The 20,472-nt window shown below is 44.7% G+C and overlaps 1 protein-coding gene across 3 annotated transcripts in view; it reads left to right on the forward strand.

Annotated features, from left to right (window-relative positions):
• GPD1L (glycerol-3-phosphate dehydrogenase 1 like) overlaps positions 1-15,256 on the forward strand; it is a 56,920-nt gene extending 41,664 nt beyond the window's left edge. The window contains exons 6-9 of one of the 3 annotated variants that reach the window (XM_067753594.1): positions 3,859-4,092; positions 4,334-4,440; positions 6,423-6,575; positions 12,205-15,256. In XM_067753594.1, the coding sequence (XP_067609695.1) occupies positions 3,859-4,092; positions 4,334-4,440; positions 6,423-6,540 (459 nt within the window). In that variant the 3' untranslated portion in view covers positions 6,541-6,575; positions 12,205-15,256. The remainder of the gene's footprint in view (positions 1-3,858; positions 4,093-4,333; positions 4,441-6,422; positions 6,576-12,204) is intronic. The other 2 variants (XM_067753596.1, XM_067753595.1) reach the window with 2 other exon arrangements.
• The last annotated feature ends 5,216 nt before the right edge of the window (positions 15,257-20,472 follow it).

Raw genomic sequence — 20,472 nt, forward strand, 5'->3', positions numbered from 1 at the left:
GAGACCGTGTGTGCAGTGGCCTGGTGGGCTCACTGTAGGCGCTTCGTAAATAATCCGTAGGAGCCCCTTGTTGAAAGGACGTCCGTGTTATGTCCCATCCAGTCTGTAGACGTTGGCTGGGGTTGGTTTGTCAAGTGACCTCCAGAGTGGGTCGCGTTGTGAGGGGGGGGGGCACAGGGACACAGCCCAGGAGGCATCAGAGAGCCATTTCCACAATCTAACCATTTGGAAGCTAGGCCTTGGCATGTTGCCATGGTAACTTCGATAAAACCATTTGGTGGGCTCACCAGCAGTTGGCTTCGTGGTCTCTGTGGTCAGTCTCTCTGCACATCCTTAGGTGTCTCTCTGTTGCCCCAGGGCTGTCCCACTGTCTGTGGTCCCCTGGGACTGCAGTTCAGGCCACAATTGATCCAGATTCCCTGGAGGGATGTCACCAGCAGAAGAGCCTTGAGAGATCTCGTCCAAGCCCTGAATTTAACAACCAAGGCCAAGAAGGCTCAGACAGATGGAGTGATTATCCCAAGGTCACACAGCGACAAGGCAAACTGAGAACCAGAAGCCCACTGGATGTCATGCGTGTGCCCCTCGTATCTCCCTATGCGCTTCCTCGGTTTGGCTGCTATGCCAGGAGGGGTGACTGGGCCTGTTTGGGCCCAGCCTTGGGTGTTCTCTCGCTCCTGGTCTCTGCACAGTGTCCCATCTAAAAGGTCCGGCTGTTCCATCCCAACTCAGCAGCTCTGGGGCAGAGCCGCAGAATGGATCCCAGTCCGCCCGTCAGCATCTCTCCAGCTCCTTCACTCTGCCTGTCCCCTCTCCTCTGCACGTGATGCTGCCAGATGCCAAGCGCGCCCAGCCGGGAATCGCCCTCCCCCCATCCCTGTGCACACGCAGCAGGTGCTTGGGGCTGGTGGTTGCCGTCAGGTAGCTGCTGAGACCTACAGTCTGCATTGCCTGTGTGGTGGGAAGGACTGGAGAAGCTCACAGGTACAGGCAGAGGTGGTACCTTATGAAAACATGCTCCCGGGTCAGGAGGCTGGATTCCTCAGCTCCACCTGCAGCTGTAGGAGCCGGGGTCTGCGTGGATCCTGGCCTTTGCAGAGGAATAGCCAGAACCAGAGTAAGGCCTGATGTGATTGCTGAGGAAGGGAAGGTTCCTTTAGGGCCCCTGCCTTCAGCTCCCTCGTTCAGCTGTCTTCATCTGCTGCCACCCAGGGAGCCAGGAGAGGGTCCTGCTCTGTCGGAAGCCCACCGAAGCTTCTGGAGGGCTCACGGGAACTTCTTCATCTGAAGTGGCCGCGTCCTGTCAGGGAGAGCCTGGCCACATCAGTGCTGTGTTTGATCTGTCTTATAAAAAACTGCATATCAACCAGAGAAGACATTTTTCCTCCCCGGGTCATTCCATTTTCTATCTTATCCCTCAGATTTTATAGTCCTGAATGTTTTTAAAAATATTCTGTCTTTAATTAATTTTTAAAAATTAGGGGGAGTGAGGAAGAAATGCACTTATGTTAGCTTATTTCTCATTGTTACTAACTGGCTTCATAGTTTAAGGTCTTAAGGCACAAATCCATATATAGGCATCAGGTATTATGGCAAAATGCTTGTGTGGTTAGACAGAGGCAGAATACTTGCATTTTTTCCTGCATTGAGTGCTCTTGGAGAGGGAGCTGGTAACATGGAAAGAGCTGGCAACCTGAGGGTTGACTGGTGTCCCAAAAAAGTCCACCCCTCCCCCCACCGCCACCCCCTGTCACCTCCACTCAGGCACTACTTGGCATATGTGATTGTCTGGTTTTACATAGGATTTGAGACCCAGTTCAGATGCCACTTCCTCCATGCAGGCTTCCCTGCTTTGAAATGAAGCTTCTCTGCACAATCTCGTCCTTCTGTCTCCTGATGTGCTTTTCTGTGTCTTTTCCCAGTGGTATTGTCAACTCCTTGAGGACACCCTGTGTCTAATTCTATCTTTGCAGCCCCCTGCCCCCTGAGGGCACCCTCAGCCCCTCCAGGGTCCAGCGGGGCTTCCCACAGTGCACGCTCAGTACACATGGGTTGAAATGAGACCCAACCTTCAGTACCTCTTACGGAATATCGCTTTCTGCTGAGCATCATTGTGATTTGTGCACAGGTTTTATTTTCCTGCTAAGTTGGGGGTGACGAACTTTTTCCAGAAGAGCTCGTTAGAAAATGTGGGCTTTGCAGACCTTAAAGGTCTCTGCACAACTACTCAGATCTGTTGACAGCACACAGGCAACCACAGACAGTATGTAACTGAACGGGAGTTCCTGGTTTCCAGTACAACGTTACTTATAACACTTGGCCCTGATTTGCTGACCCCCGAACTAGGTTATCAGCTTCTGAAGAGGCAAGTCTGTGTCTGATCTGCCTGGTGTGCAGCAAAGAGCCACGCAACAACCCAGCGCTTCAGAAATGCTCATTTAGGGATTATTAAATTTATTTATTTATTTACTTACTTATTTTTGGCTGAGTTGGGTCTTTGTTGCAGTGCGCGGGCTTCTCATTGCCGTGGCTTCTCTTGTTGCGGGTCATGGGCTCTAGAGCACAGGCTCAACAGTTGTGGCGCACGGGTTTAGTTGCTCCGCAGCATGTGGGATCTTCCCAGACCAGAGATCAAACCCGTGTCCCCTGCATTGGCAGGTGGATTCTTAACCACTGTGCCACCAGGGAAATCCCAGGGATTATTAAATGAAACAAAAGGCAGAAACTTGATTTGCACATATGCATTCATCATCACGCAGCAATTCTGACCCAGGTACACTCCCAACAGAAGTGCCTGCTCACGGCCACCAGAGGTCATGTACCAGGTGTCATAGCAGAGCCATTTGTAATGGCTCCAAACTGGAAACTACCCCTATGCCAATCAACAGAACAGATAAATTGCAGTATATTTGCACAATGGAATATAACGTAGCAATGAAAATAAATGCGTTATGTGTAAAAATACGGCTGAGGCTCACAAACGTGTTGTCAAATTGAGACAGAGAAGATAGACACGAAGGATTACACCCTGTATGATTCTGTTCATATAAAGTTTAAGGACAAGGAAAGTAAATCTGTGCCATTAGAAGTCAGGAGAGAGGTTACCTTTGGTGCAGGGGTGACCAGGAGAGAGTCAGAGGGGGCTTCCTGGGGCACTGGTTACGTTCTACTCCTTGATCAGGGAGATGGTTACACAGGTGTGTCTGGTTTGTGAAAATTCATCAAGCTGTGCACTTATGATTTGACTACTTTTCTGTGAATGTTATAGTTGAATAAAGCCTTTGATTTATTCAACTATAAAAGAAAAAAAAGAGGGAGAGAAAAAAATAAAATAAATAAAAGCACCTATTGCAAATAAAAAAAAAAAAGAAAAAGAAAAAAAAACCGTTTGTTCAAACAGTATTTGACCAGAGACTACCATCCACCGTTCCCATTCTGGCTGATGCCACCCTCTGAGCACAGGTGTAGGCTCTTTGCCCTGTGAATGGGAATATGGGAGCCTGGTCCCTTCTTTCTACTCTCTCTCACGGGTACAAAAGCAGAACCCCGGGTCGTGGGACTTCCCTAGTGGTCCAGTGGTTAAGACTCTGAGCTCCCAGTGCAGGGGGCCTGGGTTCAATCCCTGGTCGGGGAACTAGATCCCGCATACTGGAACTAAAAGATCCCGCACGCAGCAACGAAGATCCCGCATGCTGCAGCTAAGACCCGGCACAGCCAAATAAATAAATAAATGTTAAAAAAAAAAAAAAAGAACCCTGGGTCATGTGGGACCCAGGGGAGCCAGTGTCCCTCCTTCCCTGCATTCTCTCCCCCAGCGGGCATGTGACGGCATCCCCGGGCTTCTTGTCTCCTTTGTAGAACATCGTGGCCGTGGGAGCCGGGTTCTGCGACGGCCTCCGCTGTGGCGACAACACCAAAGCCGCTGTCATCCGCCTGGGGCTCATGGAAATGATCGCCTTTGCCAGGATCTTCTGCAAGGGCCAGGTGTCCACGGCCACCTTCCTGGAGAGCTGCGGCGTGGCTGATCTGATCACCACCTGCTATGGGGGCCGGAACCGCAGGGTGGCCGAGGCCTTTGCCAGGACCGGAAAGGTAGCCCCCGGTGTGGGATCCCAGTCTGGGGAGAGCCGCTGACCTGTGGGTGGAGGCTGTGTGTGCTGGGCTTGTCCTGCTCACCCCCATCTGCCTTTGCTTAAAAGTGCTTCAGTCCTACGCCCTCTGCCTTGTATGTCGTTATCTTTTCTTGGCTTGCAGCTCTCCTCCCCCACTCTGCTCTTAAAATAAGTGATGCTCTAGATTTTACAGGAGATTGTTTTCATCCTTTGTTTTTAAGACCATCGAAGAATTGGAGAAGGAGATGCTGAATGGGCAGAAGCTGCAAGGACCTCAGACTTCGGCCGAGGTGTACCGCATACTCAAACAGAAGGGGCTGCTCGACAAGTAAGTGTCCCATTGTCCATGAGGCCAGGGGAGCGGCCATCATCCCCCTGCCTTGCTCACTCACGACCCCCAGCTTGGTCAGCACATGAGCACAGGCACTTGATGAGTGTGTGCAGAAAGTTACTGGGTTAGTTCCGTCCTTTATGTGATGTGAGGGTCTATGGCAGGAAACATCTGCCTACCCTGAAAATGAGCATTTACACAAAACATGAAACGAGGGAGGAAGGCTCAGCGCTGTAGGGCATAGTACAAAATAGGAAGTTTGAGATTCTGGCTTGTCCTGCAGGGTGTTTGGTAAGAGCTACATGACATACATTTTAAATTTTAAAAAAAGATTACTTTGTCCTTTTAATAAAAAGATACATTCTTGTTAATGAAATGTCAAACAATTCAGAAAAGAAGGAAGGACAAGTTCCCCCCAGGACTCCAGCACTAGAGATGCCCTGTTTAAGGTGTGATGAGCAGCCTTGTAGTCTCCCCACCCATCCTCTGCTGCCTGTCCAGGCGGGTCACGTGTTAGAGGTGGCTTGGCTCAGCTTGCCGTGCTGCGGGATGGAGGGAGGAAGCCCGGTAGTCCCGCAGAAGCTGCCCAGCGTCTGAGGCTGCCCCAGCCCTTCCTCTTGTCGATTTGCTAAGCCTGTCTTTGTAATCACGATGCTACCACACCACCCAGTAAATGCTTGTGTGGCACATCCTGGGCGTCCTTAACGCTCCCGTAATAGTCTGGAGAGGTGGGTGCCTGGGAGAGTGGGGAGCTGGTCCCCAGCGTGCACTTCTCTGCACCGGGAGGTGGGTCACGGGTCTGCCATCAGCTCCCTTACCCTCTACAGTTCAGTCTAGATGCTGCTGGTCCCAAGCACCTGCATGTTAACCCCGCCGCCTGCATCCAGCTCTCCCCCTTGTTCAGCCGTCCAGTTCCCTATTGGAAGTTAGAAATGAGGGGCAACAGAGCATTTGTCTTCCTTCCTTAATTTGCATTTGATTTTTTTGAAACGGCTTTCAATGCCAGCCGGGCAGAGGGGGGAGTCATAAACAAGCGTCGGAGGAGGAGAACTACCTTTTAATCATGATTAAAAGGAAAATACCCATGACATGCATGGTTTTCCTTACCTATTTAACAGCAGACACTGATGGATTTGTGTGTGATTGGGGCTACTTTAATGACCGTTAAGTCTTTATCAGGAATTTTTGTTTTAAGTCTTAAAAAAAATACCTGGGTGTTTGATGATGGTGAGTCTCTCCCAATCACAGTTTTAAAGTGGCATCTGTGTGCAACCAAGGTAGAGTCCTAGGATCCCACAGTAGTATACAGATAGGATAGGGTCCTGTCCTTTGATAGGATTCTATGAGTTGACACACTGGCCAGTGTGAGTCTGTGTGTGTTGTCTAACTACTGGAGGATACAGGCTGGAACAGGTGTTCTGGGATCAGTACCTGCCTGTTTTAAAGCAAGTATAACCAAGCAGGAGAAACCTGCCTCTCCACAGTCATGTCCCATTTTCTTCTGATTAGAAATCGACCCAGCCATCCCTGTGCTTAGTGAGGTCGCTGCTGGATTGAGGGGCACCTGCCCTTCTCCCAGGCCTAGTGCCGAGTCCCATGGGTCCATCCCCCACTGCGCCTGCCCCCAGTGGCACAAGTAGAGCCAAGTCGTGCTATTCTCCCTTTGCACCACCGCTTACCTGGATTTCTTTCTTTTCCATTCCAGCCATCACCATGCTGGTCTTCCTCCATTTCCTTCTCCCTTGCCTGCTATAGAAAGAGCGCTGAGCAGAAGGACAGTGGCCTTGTGTCTCATTAGCTGTGTGGTCTTGGGCAGGTCATGTTTTTAGCTGCTCTGTGCTGTTTATCCACAAAGTCAAAGGGGTAGACCAGATGACTGCTGTGGTCACCTCTAACTCAGAGGCCTCCTGCTCTTAGAGAAGGAGGTCCACAGGCCTTAGGTTGGCATCTCAGTTGAGTACCAACTTTGTTTCTAACAGCGTGTCCTGTGACCCCTGCTTTAGTGGAAGCGGACCTCCCTTGGCCCCAACCGCCTCCTTCTCAGACTCCTGTGTGCATCTGTCCTGCGGTTTGGCCTGCCTGGACACCCCCTTATGAGCATCTCAGCCATCATCGCCCACAAGGCAAGCCAGGTCTGTCCTCAGAGAACCTCTTTCGTATCCTCCAGATACAAATCATTTTCCCTGCTTTGAACTTACTGTTTAGAGCAACAGTCGGCAAACTTTCTTTGCAAAGAATCACATAACAAAGATTTCATCTTTGTAGACCACATACAGGACTCTGCTCTACAGTCTTTGTTTCTGTTCATAGTTCTTTAAAAAGGTAAAAATGATTCTTAGCCTACAGGCGGCACAAAAACAAGTCACAGGCCAGACTTGCTTCTCAGGCCATGGTTTGCCAACCCCTGGTTTAGACACTATTGCTGCTAATGTGCTATGGACTTAAAAAAAACAATTAAAGTCATACAAAAGAAAAAAAAATTAAAGTCATACAAAAAAGGCACACAGGGGCTTCCCTGGTGGCGCAGCAGTTGGGAGTCCGCCTGCCAATGCAGGGGACACGGGTGCGTGCCCCGGTCCGGGAAGATCCCACATGCCGCAGAGTGGCTGGGCCCGTGAGCCATGGCCGCTGAGCCTGCGCGTCCAGAGCCTGTGCTCCGCAGTGGGAGAGGCCACAACAGTGAGAGGCCCGTGTACAGAAAAAAAAAAAAAAAAGAAAAGAAAAAGGCACACAGGTTAAAGTGGGTCCTGATCCCTACGCCAGATGGAGGTGGATTTCTCAGGGTTCATTGAACTTTCCACATGGCCCTTTTGTTTGTGTGATGGGTAACGAACTCCACAGTCTGCTTTGTCCCTTTTCATCACTTCAGATTTTTTTTTCTTTTTCTTTTTCTTTTTTTGGCCGTGCCATGCAGCATGTGGGATGTTAGTTCCCCAACCTGGGATCGAACCTGTGCCCTCTACATTGTGTGGAGTCTTAACCACTGGACCGCCAGGGAAGTCCCCTAGGATATATATATATATTTTTTATATATATTTTATATATATAAATATATATATAAAAAAGGGGGGAGGAGAGAAGGGGGGAAAGAGGGGAGAAGGGGAGGGAGGAGGGGGAGGAGGCAGTATGGGGAGAGCTGGCGCCCTGTGGAGCTGTCACTCATAAAGCAGAACTGGCAGGCTCAGCCTCATTTCCTTACTCCTCATGACCAAAGCATGAAGCTGACAGTAAACAATGTGGGCTAAATCAGGCCTCCTCTCCTCTTGAGTCTTTTTTTTTTTTTTTTTTTTGCGGTACGCGGGCCTGTCACTGTTGTGACCTCTCCCGTTGTGGAGCACAGGCTCCAGACGCACAGGCTCAGCAGCCATGGCTCACGGGCCCAGCCGCTCCACGGCATGTGGGATCTTCCCGCACCAGGGCACGAACCCGTGTCCCCCGCATCGGCAGGCGGGCTCTCAACCACTGCGCCACCAGGGAAGCCCCCCTAGGATATATTTTGAAAATCATTCCACATCTGCACCTAGAGGTCTCATTTAATGGCTGCAGAACATTCCATGGTGTGGGAGAACCTCAGTTTATTTATTAACCAACCTTCTCTTGATAGACATTAAGACATTAATAGACATTGTTGGGGTTTTTCTGCTGTTGTGAAATTTGCTTTACTTAACGTCCTTGTGCCTGTGTCTTTATGACCATGTGTGAGTATCAGGTGTTTGTATTAGTCTGCTTGAGCTGCCACAGCAAAATGCCACAGACAGAGTGGCTCACACAACAGAAATTTGTTTCTCACAGTTATAGAGGACAGAAATCGAAGGTGTCAGCAGGGTTGACCTCTCTGAAGCCTCTTCTTCCCACGTCTTCTCGTGGTCCCCCCTCTGTGTACGTCTGAGTCCTAGTCTCCTTTTCTTATGAGGACTGCAGCCGTATTGGTTTAGGGCCCATCTTTTTTTTTTTGGCCACACCACCCGGCGTGTGGTATCTTAGTTCCCTGACCAGGGATCGAACCCGAGCCTCCTGCATTGGAAGGCAGAGTCTTAATCTCTGGACTGCTGGGAAAGTCCCATGGTCCATCTTAATGGACCCTTTTCACTTAATTACCTCCTTCAGTGCCCTGTCTCCAAATATAGTTCATTCTGAGGGGCTGGGGCATTGGGTGAGTTTGGGGGAGGGGTACAATCAGCCCATAACAGTGTTGTAAGCTCCTTGAGGCCTGGGGCCTCATTTATAATACTGCACATCCCTGCTCATGATTGAGGCCTGACACATCTAAGCCCTCAGTATCCATTAGTAGGATAGCTGATTTATTTGGTTTACACCCATTTTTTAATAAAATATTATCTTTTGTCTTCCTTTCACTTTTTGAAAAAAAATATTTATTTTTTGGGAAGTATTGTTGCTGTGCAATATTATATGCTACAGGTGTACAATATAGTGAATCACACTTTTTAAAGGTTATACTCCATTTAGTTATTATAAAATATTGGCTATATTCCTCATGTTACAAAATATATGCATGTAGCTTATTTTATACATAATAGTTTGTACCTCCTGTTCTCCCACTCCTGTATTGCCCCTCCCCCCTTCCCTCTCCTCGTGCTCGCTGGTAACCACTAGTTTGTTCTCTATATCTGTGGGTCTGCTTCTTTCTTTGTTATGTTCACTTGTTTGTTGTATTTTTTAGATTCCACATATAAGTGATATAGTACAGTATTTGTCTTTCTCTGACTTATTTCACTTAGCGTAATACCCTCCAAGTCCATTTGCTGCAAATGGCCAAATTTCGTTCTTTCTTATGGTTGAGTAATATTCCATTGTATATATCTACCACATCTTCTTTATCCATTCATCTGTTGATGACCATTTAGGTTGCTTCCATATCTTGGCAATTGTCAATAATGCTGCTATGAATATTGGGGTGCATGTATCTTTTCAAATTAGTGCTTTCGTTTTTTTCAGATACGTGCCCAGTAGTGGGATTGCTGGGTCGTATGGTAGTTCTATTTTTAGTGTTTTGAGAAACCTCCATACTGTTTTCCACAGTGGCTCTACCAATTTACATTCCCACCAATAGGACTGTAAATTTTTTCCACATCCTGGCCAACATTTGTTATTTGTGTTCCTTTTGATAGCCATTCTGACAGGTGTGAAGTGATATCTCATGGTGGTTTTGATTTGCATTTCCCTGATAATTGAGCATCTTTTCATGTGCCTGTTGGCCATCTGCAACTCCTGTTTGGAAAAATGTATATTCACTTCGTCTGCTCATTTTTTAATCGGGTTGTTTGTTTTCTTGTTGTTGAGTTGTATGAGCTGTTTATACATGTTGGATATTAACCCCTTATTGGTCATACCATTTGCAAATATCTTCTCCCATCCACTAGGTTGTCTTTTCATTCTGTTTATGGTTTCCTTGTCCTCCTTTCACTTCTAACCTTCTTTAGAGAGTTCCCCAAACTGATCTAATTGGCTTCGTAGCATTTTAAAATTTAGAAAATAGCATTGAGACGGGCATTATAACCTAGTGGTTGAGTGTTGGCTACAAAGTCAGAAACTGTGCCTCAGTTTCCTCATCTATAGAGTGGAGATAATATTATCTACCTCATAGGGCAGTTGTGAGGGTTAAATAAATAACTTATTGATAGAAATCCCCCCTCTCCCTACCTCTGTATCACTTGTTAACATCTCATCTACAGAACACATTTTGGAAATGGCTGGTCATGAAAATTGCTCTTGGCTTCAAGAGCAACGCCCAGTTAAAATGCCTTGAACAGTAGGGTTATTTTTCCCACGTAACAAAGAATCTGGAGGTGGACATTATTAGTGTTGGCTCAGTGCCTCTGGATTAGAAGCTTAATGATCTTGTTAACCTTCCCTCAAAGCTTCAAGATGGCTCCAGCAGCTCCAAGCATCACATACACAACTGCACTCGGGCAGGGAGCAAGGGCAGTCTGGGTAGCAGATTTTTCCTCCAGTGCCTCTCAAGGAGAGAAAGATCTTCCCCAGAAACTCTCCCAGATGTATATGTGTCTTGCTGGCTAGAAATTACTGGGCCAATTCTAGGTGAAAGAAAGGCTACGAAAGTGAGCCTTAGGCTATTTCCAATCTCGATAAGGAGAGAAAGGGGTTGGGAATGGTTTCAGGTGGCCACTTAACCACCTGCCACCCTGCTTGAGGGACATACAAGTTGTTCTCATCTTAGGAAGAGGAAAACGCAGCCATGGAAGGGGTTGAAATCTCCAGGCTCTAACTCCCATTCACAAGAATTCATTCAACAAATACTCACTGGGCACCTGCCCCTTGCCTGCACTGGGCCAGGCTGTGCTGATGCGGAGGTGAACAAACTAGGCTTGGGCCCTGTCCTCTCGAACAGTCTGGGACCCAGTGGCCACCCTGTGGCTGCATTTATAAGCTGTTTATTTATTGCACATCCACCATATGTCAAGTGTCGTACTGTCCACCTTACACATAAGTCAGTTACTACAATAATCTTGAGTGTCCAGCCCCATTTTGCAGATGAGCAACAGGGTCAGAGGGTTTGTGAAACTTGCCCAAAGTTAATAAGCTGTGGAGTCAGATTTGATTCTCTACCTGACTCCAAAAAACCCCCAGAACATTCTGAACCTTAAAAAACCCACAGTGGGGCTTCCCTGGTTGTGCAGTGGTTGAGAGTCCGCCTGCCGACGCAGGGGACATGGGTTCGTGCCCCAGTCCGGGAATATCCCACATGCCGCAGAGCGGCTGGGCCCGTGAGCCATGGCCGCTGAGCCTGCGCGTCCGGAGCCTGTGCTCCGCAACGGGAGAGGCCACAGCAGTGAGAGGCCCGCGTACCGCAAAAAAAAAAAAAAAAAAAACCCCACAGTGACAGACTGTCATAAAGACATATGACTAATCAGCACTGTTTGCTGTTCTTAAATTACATTGTCATTATAGGATGCTTAACTAGATAATTTTCAGAATGGCTTTTAAGATTCCTGTGATTCTTTCAAGCTCACTTCAGGCTGTGTGTGTATGTGTGTGTGTTTAAAAGCCTGATTGAAATTATAAAGTTATTTCCTTAGTGATTTTTGCCATTAAAAAATAATAATAACTTGCTGAGCCAGTAGTACCCTGGCATAATGTTATCTTTTCTTACAGTGGATTATTAGCTCACTCCTTCGTGCCCTCATCCATTTCAAACTTTCATTTATACCTGTGTTCACATCTTGGAAGAAAAGGCAGAATAAACCCCACTTCCAACATGAGATCAGCACTTGGCTAATTGTGGGTCCCCACGTTGATTCTTTTGAGAATGTTCCAGGCCTGCATTATTTATGGTGCTGTGTGGGCTGCCTCATCTTCATTCTTGGATGATTCTTCTTGGAGAAGCAAGAGCAGTACCTCCCTGCAATTTAAAATTTATTCTCCAACCTTTTAAAATAGTGACAAAAACTTGGATTCATTCTAGATTTGGCCAAGAGCCTGAGCCACAACTCTTGATGTCATTGACCACAGATCACCCTATAAAGACTACCCTGGGATGTGAGTGTAGACGGCGCACTCCAAACAGCGAGGCAGGGGATGGTTTAGGTTGTACCAAGTTCTTACAGCCACCGTGCAGAGGCTCTCTGCAGACCAAATAATGGAGGGATGTGAAGGAGGTCGCTTTGTTTTCCAATACGAGCATATGCTAGTCTGTAGTCCATTAGGCAGGAGAGAAAGACTAGTTGGTTCTGTGAGGTAGGCCAGATGGCTTAACTTGTCTTTTCCTGTCCCCTCGACCAGGTTTCCGTTGTTCACTGCGGTGTACCAGATCTGCTACGAAGGCAGGCCCGTTCAAGAGATGTTGTCTTGTCTCCAGAGCCATCCAGAGCATACATAAAGTGAATCTTGAAACCTGTCAGGGAAAGGCCTGCCTTTCCAATCAGTCATTTGGATTCAGATGGAAGCCGGGACTTGGCAACAAGATGTTTGCTTGACCGTAATCCCATCATGGATGTGTATGAATTTTTACAGGTTCATTTTTGAATTGCGAGATGAAGTTCATTGGCTAAGATGTTACTGGGCAACATCTAGACGCACATATATGAACGTGTGAGTGTGTGTTCCTTTTTCATTCTGTGGATATTTTTATGAACCAAAATTAAAGGCCCTTTTTAAAAATCACTGTTGAAATTTTCCCACTGTGGTAGCTTATCAGATTGGAACTATCGCAGCAAAATGTTTTGGATCTAATTCCTATGTATTCCAGTGAAGGAATTTTTTTTTTCATTCTCTTGAGGTTAAAATTTAACCAACATTAGCATGGTAAAGTGGATGAGTGAGTGAGTTCAAAGATCAACATACTGAAACTTTTAAACTCTATCTCAAAGCCAACATAATTAACTACTTCGATTGTGGGTTGATCTTTTTTTTTTTAACAATTACTTATTTTTAATTAGGTAATCCACTCATCTATTTTCCTCTCACTGCAGTTTTCTGCATTTTTAGCCTCTTTTCTCTTCATTAGCTACCAGAATGTGCTTTCATAAAGGCTCAGCAGTGGCAGAAGACAGAAAACTCATCTGGGATTTTTCTGCTGTGACTGACACATTCTTCTGATTAATGACACTTGTATGATGCTTTTTGTCAGGTCGTACTTTTGTGCAAATATTTCCTTTAAGCCTCACAGATCCCCTGAAAGGGGGCTGCTGTTATTCCTCTTCTAAGGTGCAGTCACTGTGCCTTGTCGCCCAGTGAGTAGGGGCACAGCCAGAGGCTCTCAGGCTTGAGAGCTGGTTTGAACTCACGCTAATTGGTTGTAGCAAATGCCATTTGCAGCCTTTCTTGAGGCCGTCGGCGGGCTTCCTGCAGCTGAGGCTTGCGTGTGTCCTTGTCTAGAAGGATATCACTCAGTGTGGACCTCACTCCAGCAGCTTCACTTGGAGTCTCTTAGAAATGCAGGTTCCCGGGTCCCACCCCAGACCTCTGAAGTGGGGGTATTGTGTCTCTGCTTTGACATGCCTTCCATGTGTTTCAGTGCTCACTACTGTTTGAGAACCACTACTGTAGAAATTTATTTTAGATTGGCATTTCTCAAATCATGTTCCATAGGAAACGAGTGTCCCGGGATCCAGTGGTGGTTCCGGTGTTCCCTGGCAAGGTCCAGTGAGTTTGGGAAAAGCTGCATCTGTACACCCCTCCTGAAGGGGTAGAATGTGTGTTAGTGGAACCTGTTTATTTAGCCCAGCAAGTCCCAGACAGATTGTGGAGATTTTTTTTTTTTTTTTTTTGGCAAGGAAACTTGCCAAAGTTTCCAGGCTGAGGTGACCTTAGGACAGCTCAACTATACCCTTCACTTTCTGCAAAAAATGAGGATGAATGACTACCTGTGGTGTTGTTCATTCTGAACCTTTACAGTTCAGGTCTGCCATGGATCTTTGACGCAGCTTTAAGGTGACACTATGAGGTACAGCCAAGTGGATGTCAACCTCGCTGAAACGCACATTGTGTGGACTAAGTGCTTTTAATTCTAGAATTAGAATGGGAATTACTGTATCTTCGTAAATGTGATTGGTTTCAGGATAACATTGCAGTTACCTTACATAGTACTTGATAAGTGTTTAAGGGAATGTTATGAATGTCTTACATATTCATGGATTTTCAGTCACTTTGAGATTTTGACCTTTTTGTTTTGTTTTGTTTTTTTTGCGGTACACGGGCCTCTCACCGCTGCGGCCTCTCCCGCCGCGGAGCACAGGCTCCGGATGCGCAGGCCCAGCGGCCATGGCTCACGGGCCCAGCCGCTCCGCGGCATGTGGGATCCTCCCAGACTGGGACACAAACCCGTGTCCCCTGCATCGACAGGCGGACCCTCAAACACTGCGCCACCAGGGAAGCCCGAGATTTTGACCTTTTTTATTTTCCAGCTTGGAACTTTTTCCCTTCTATACCCAAAATGATTATAGAACGGGTTTTGTGGGAATTTTAAAAACTCCTCTACACAGAAGTATATGAAAGCACACAAAATGCTACAAGTTTCATTGATTTTAGGGCCACTGTTAAGTCAATCCATTTTTGCTTGTCTCATAATTAATCTTTTGAAAAGTTTATACATAGGTAACAAAGTGTTGCTTTTTAAGATACATAAAGGGCTGTAAGCTAATTGTGGTGTCTGTCAAGTAGGATCATCAGATGTGAGGAATTTGGATTTTGTCTTTTGTATATTGTCATCTGCATTCAGCTTCCTACTCTGGGTTTTGTACTTGAGTGTTTTTTCTTTATAAATGCCCTCTTACCACTCTGAGGTCTTCTGACTGTACCTCTTGAACATAATTATAATATTCTGCACATATGGAAAAAGGTAAATTTTATATAAGTTTGTGCTTTGCTAACTGTAGATATTTATTACTCTACGAGTTATCTATTTTTATAACCACCTGTGGTCCATCATTTATTTTAATTCACCTTTCTTACTAATTATGGTAATAGGGGAGGGAGACATCTAGAAGAGAAGCTTAATTTATACTGTTTCAGCCAAATCTGTGAATGTAAAAACTACACTGTTGCCTTGTATAATCCAACCTACTATAATGTGGAACAAATATCTGTCTTGAAACCCATCCTAGCAGGTGGAATTGAGCTAAACTCCTTCTGGTTTTTCATTTAACTCTTAGCTATAACATTGGCCCCATGGTATCGGCCCAGGGAGTAGTGAGGTGCCACTGTACAAAGGGATCTTCAGTTTTTCCACTAGCTCTAATCTGAGCCTTTTACCTACACATGTACTATGTTTGTTTACAGACTGTAGGTGGATATAATTTAAAAGCTTGATTTAATAAACATTTAATCCCCCAAACCTGTGCTACTGATCCTGTTTTTTAAAATCAGCTTATTTAATAGCTTTAAGAAGCTCTTTTTTTTTCCCTTCCTGAATTGTGTTGCACTGACAACAATAAAAAGGCAAATTTTAAAAGAAAGGCTTTACCTCTAATGCATTCCTCAAACACATCTGCTTCCATTTGTCTGTGTTCCTTTCTATTGCTTGCTGATCTTTTTATAAAATTGTAAATGTAGGATGGAGGCCTTCCAGTTGCAGCCATCCAGTGGACTGTGAGGGAAATCCCCAGGAGCCTGAAACAAATGGGGGCTGATGGCCAGAGCAGTAAGGCTTTGAGGTGGCTCTGTGGCTTCAGGGGAGGGTGTGGGAGTGCTCTCCATTATCACCTAGGGGTTTGGGCTGTAAAACTTACGCTAGAACCTCCAAGGGCTACACTGTTGGGAAGAAAATGGGCTAAGAAAACACATATATGGGAAGAAGCAAGAAAGTTGGACTCCGGGTAGAGAAAAAGGTCTCTGCTGAAAACCTGTGATCATGCCAGCACCACAAACAGGCTTTGGGTTTGAATTTTTATATCCAGGAACCACAAGCCAAAGTTAGCATAAACGTCGGAACTTGGGCCAGTAATGCCAGTAGGTAACTGACAGAAGCAAAAACAAAAACACCTGCAGAAGTCACTCTGGATCCAGGCTGCACAGGCTTCCCGTAAGTATGCACTTCCTACAAATATTCCCACTGAATATGCACTTTTAAAATTATAAAATAATTGCAAAATAGTTCATTGTGAGTGAAAGTCAACAGCTTTTTGAAAACAGAAGAATTAGATGCCCAGATATTTAATTGAGCAAAATGAGAGATGCTTTGAGGGGTAATTTTAAAAATAGAGACATAAAAGGAGGATTAAAGTATTAAGGTCAAATTACTGTTGGGGGTGGAGGAACAACCAAAGAGACTTGAAAACAAACCTATTAGAACATCTTGAGATGAATATAATTTACATTATGTCTTTGGACAGATTAAAGAGTAGATTTGACAGAGCTGTAGAGGGAATTACCAAACTGGAAAATAGGTATGGAGATATTAACAGAAAGTAGCAGAGAAAATCAGAATTTAAGAAGTAAGTAGAGGATAGGATAAGATTCAACATACATCTGAGAGAAGTTCCAGAAGAAAGAAGAGGGAGAGGCAATTTTTGAAAAAATAAAGTCTGAAATTTGTCCAGAATTTATTGTATGTGACCAGTTTTGTTATTCTCCCAAATATATTTCCATTAAAGTTTTACCACATAATCTTTATAACTTTTTATGACTACTTGTAAACTTAAGTTGATGATGAACCTTTTCTTTCTTTTTTATTTTGAGGAAATAAGTTGTATGACAAAGCTATAATCACAATCTACTACTTTACTGAAGGTGTGATTGATTTGAGTACTGAAGCGAGCTGCGTCCCCTTTGGTTTGGGTGGGAGGTGTAGCACTGTGGCAAGGCTTGGGTTCGAGATCATGCTTCATTGTCTTAGTATACATTTGGTCAAGGCAGCCAAGTCCTCTTTGAAGTGCATTTTCCTCATTGTTTAAGCAGGAATAATATCCATGCAGTCTAGCTCAAAGGATTACTGTGAAGGTCACTGAAAAGCAGGAAATCTTTTTTTTTTTTTTTTTTTACATCTTTATTGGAGTATAATTGCTTCACAATGGTGTGTTAGTTTCTGCTTTATAACAAAGTGAATCAGCTATACATATACATATGTACCCATATTTCTTCCCTCTTGTGTCTCCCTCCCTCCCACCCTCCCTATCCCACCCCAGGAAATCCTAACAAAGGAGAAAGATTTATAGCTGCTTATGGCAGAGACAAGGATATATATTAACTAAACTATAAAATTTTTTCTGAGATGCACAAACTACATTTCCCAGCCTCCCCTGCAGTTAGGTGATTGAATTCTGTCCAATGACATAGGGAAGAAAAAAATGCCACTTCCTAGGGTTACGATTCTGTTTGTCTTTACTCTTTTCCTGCGTGCTGACGAGATATCAATTTCCAGGATGACCTGGAAGCTGTATGTTGGCTTCTAAAGCCTGGATTCCTACATGACTGTGTGGAGAAAGTCCCCCCACCCTCGGCCCACGTTGGACTGTGATAGTTACAAAAATTATTATGCCACTGAGATTTAAGTGTTATTTATTACAGCAGCTGGCATAACTTACCCTAAGATGTTGCTAAAAAGACATTTGAGGAGTTAAGGGGAGATGGAACTTACAGAAATATCAAGAGATTTCAGAGAATTTATACATTGGTCCCTATAGCATCCTAGTATCTATCTTGGCATCGCTTGTTTGAACACAGGAGGCTGTATTGCAATGTGGGTGGGCACACTGTGGTTATGTCTGTTCCTCTCCTCCCAGGACTAACTAGCTAAGTCCAGACTTTGTATATGTAATTGTCCCTTCTCCAGGATTAATGCCGTCAAGGTCCAGGATTTATAACGTGTGCATATATATTTTTTTTGGGGGGGGGTCATGCCACGTGGCTTGGTGGGATCTTAGTTCCCGACCAGGGATTGAACCCAGGCCCTGGCAGTGAAAGTTCCGAGTCCTAACCACTGGACTGCCAGGGACCTCCCTAACATGTGCTTCTTTAACACTGGAGTGTCCTTAAGTTGTCTTCCTCATTTCAAAAGCTTCTAATTAACAATGTCATTAGATTTTCGATAAGCCTACATTCCTGCTGTCAACTCTAAAAACCTCGTCTAGGGCTTCCCAGGTGGCGAAGTGGTTAAGAATCTGCCTGCCAATGCAGGAGTCACGGGTCCGAGCCCTGGTCCGGGAAGATCCCACATGCTGCGGAGCAACTAAGCCCATGCGCCACAACTACTGAGCCTGCGCTCTAGAGCCCGCAAGCCACAACTACTGAAGCCCATGTGCCTAGAGCCTGGGCTCCGCAACAAGAGAAGCCACGGTAATGAGAAGCCTACGTACTGCAACCAATAGTAGCCCCTGCTCACTGCAACTAGGGAAAGCTTACACGCAGCAACGAAGACCCAGTGCAGCCAAAAATAAATAAATTTTTTAAAAATAAAAACCTTGTCTAGCTGAAGCCAAAAGGAGTGACTCTTCAGCTCCGCTTCAAAAACTAAGGAATGAAACATCTCTGAATTTTACACATTGAGTAAAATTGAGCCATTGGAAAAGTACCTTCATCATTGAACTCGTAATTTGTCAAGTTGGTGTTATTCAACTTGTTGCAAATGGAAATGCAGTGCTTTTATGCTTTGATATAAGTGTTATTTGTGATTCTTTTTTGTTATACCTCTTATTTAAAATAACCTTTGGGAAACAGTCACTTGATTCCAAAATAAAGCCCATTTGCCCACTACCCAAGTAGCCACTGTTACTAGTTTCTAATGTGCTCTTCTAGAATTTCATTTTACATAAGCAAATATATACTTAATCCCTTTCCCATTTTCCTTCACAAAATAGAGCTTACTATACAGCTTGCTTTTTTTTTCAATTAACATTATATCTTGACCATCTTTTATATCAGTGGTTTGTTTTAAACTTTTTAAGAACTGTTTATTTTGAAATAATTATAGATTCACAGGAAGTTGCAAAGATAGTACAGAAAACTCTCAGGGCCACCCAGTTTCCCTGAATATATCAATACCTAGTTTTTAAAATTGTAAGTTAAAATAATAGTGGTAAAGCACTTTTAGCTTTACTACTCTGGTTCTTCATATATATGAATTTATTTAATCCTCAAAATTTATCATCCCATATACAGACGGGAAAGCTAAGGCACAAAGAGGCTGAAGAACTTAACCTAACAGAGATAGTAATTGATAAAGCCAGGATTTGAACTCAAGCAGGTTGCCTTCAGAGTTTGGGTTCTTAAATTTTAGGTTATGTCACCTCCTTTGAGTAATGGCCGTTCATGGTGAAACAAAGTCAGACAGTGACTGGAAAGGTCAAAGGTGCAATCACTCAATTCTTCCTGAAAACTTGTATACATACACAGTGTTCATGCATGTATTAGATATTAAAACATAATACTGTTCTTCAAAAAATCTACAGATGGGACTGTGGCACCGTGGCTAAGAATCCGCCTGCCAATGCAGGGGACACGGGTTTGAGGCCTGGTCTGGGAAGATCCCACGTGACACAGAGCAGCTAAGCCCTTGCACCACAACTACTGAGTCTGCGCTATAGAGCCTGCAAGCCACAACTTCTGAAGCCCGCGTGCCCAGAGCCCATGTTCTACAACAAGAGAAGCCACCGCAATGAGAAGCCTGAGCACAGCAACAAAGAGTAGCCCCCACTCGTCACAACTCGAGAAAGCCCACGCACAGCAACAGAGACCCAACGTAGCCAAAAATAAATAAATTTATTAAAAAAAAAAACAGGAATGGATAAAGAACCTGTGGTACATATATACAATGGAATATTACTCAGCCATAGAAAGGAACAGAACTGTGCCACTTGTAGAGACGTGGATGGACCTAGAGACTGTCATACAGAGGGAATTAAGTCAGAAAGAGAAAAACAATATCATATAATATCGCTTATATGTGGAATCTAGAAAAATGGTACAGATGAACTTATTTGCAAAGCAGAAATAGAGACACAAATGTAGAGAACAAACATGGATACCAAGGGGGGAAGGAGGGGTGGGATGAATTGGGATATTGGGATTGACATACATACACTACTATGTATAAAATAGATAACTAACGAGGACCTACTGCACAGCATAGGGAACTCTACTCAATGCTCTGTGGTGACCTAAATGGGAAGGAAATCCAAAAAAGGGGATATGTGTATATGTATAGCTGATTCCCTTTGCTGTACAGCAGAAACTAACACAACATTGTAAAGCAACTATACTCCAATTAAAATTAATAAAAAATAAATAAAACAATACTGTTCTAACACTTTCTTTTATAGTCTTAATATTGGAAAATATGGACCTCCCACATCCTTTAAATATCTGCATATGTTTAATTATATGACTCTTCCATAATTTATTACAGATGAATACTTAGATTGTTTTCTCTAATTATGGTAATTGCTTCAGTAAACATCCTTGCACATGTATCTCTGTTCACTTAGGTAAGTAAATCTAGAGGATAAAGTACTAGAAGTGGAATGGCTGGCACAAAGTTATGTGTTTTATATTTTAACAAACACTGCCAAATTAACCTTCAGAAGGATGGCTGCAATTTACACTTCTGACCTCATT

This window comes from Pseudorca crassidens, chromosome 10, assembly GCF_039906515.1.
Source record: "Pseudorca crassidens isolate mPseCra1 chromosome 10, mPseCra1.hap1, whole genome shotgun sequence".
In the NCBI taxonomy this organism is placed as follows: domain Eukaryota; kingdom Metazoa; phylum Chordata; class Mammalia; order Artiodactyla; family Delphinidae; genus Pseudorca; species Pseudorca crassidens.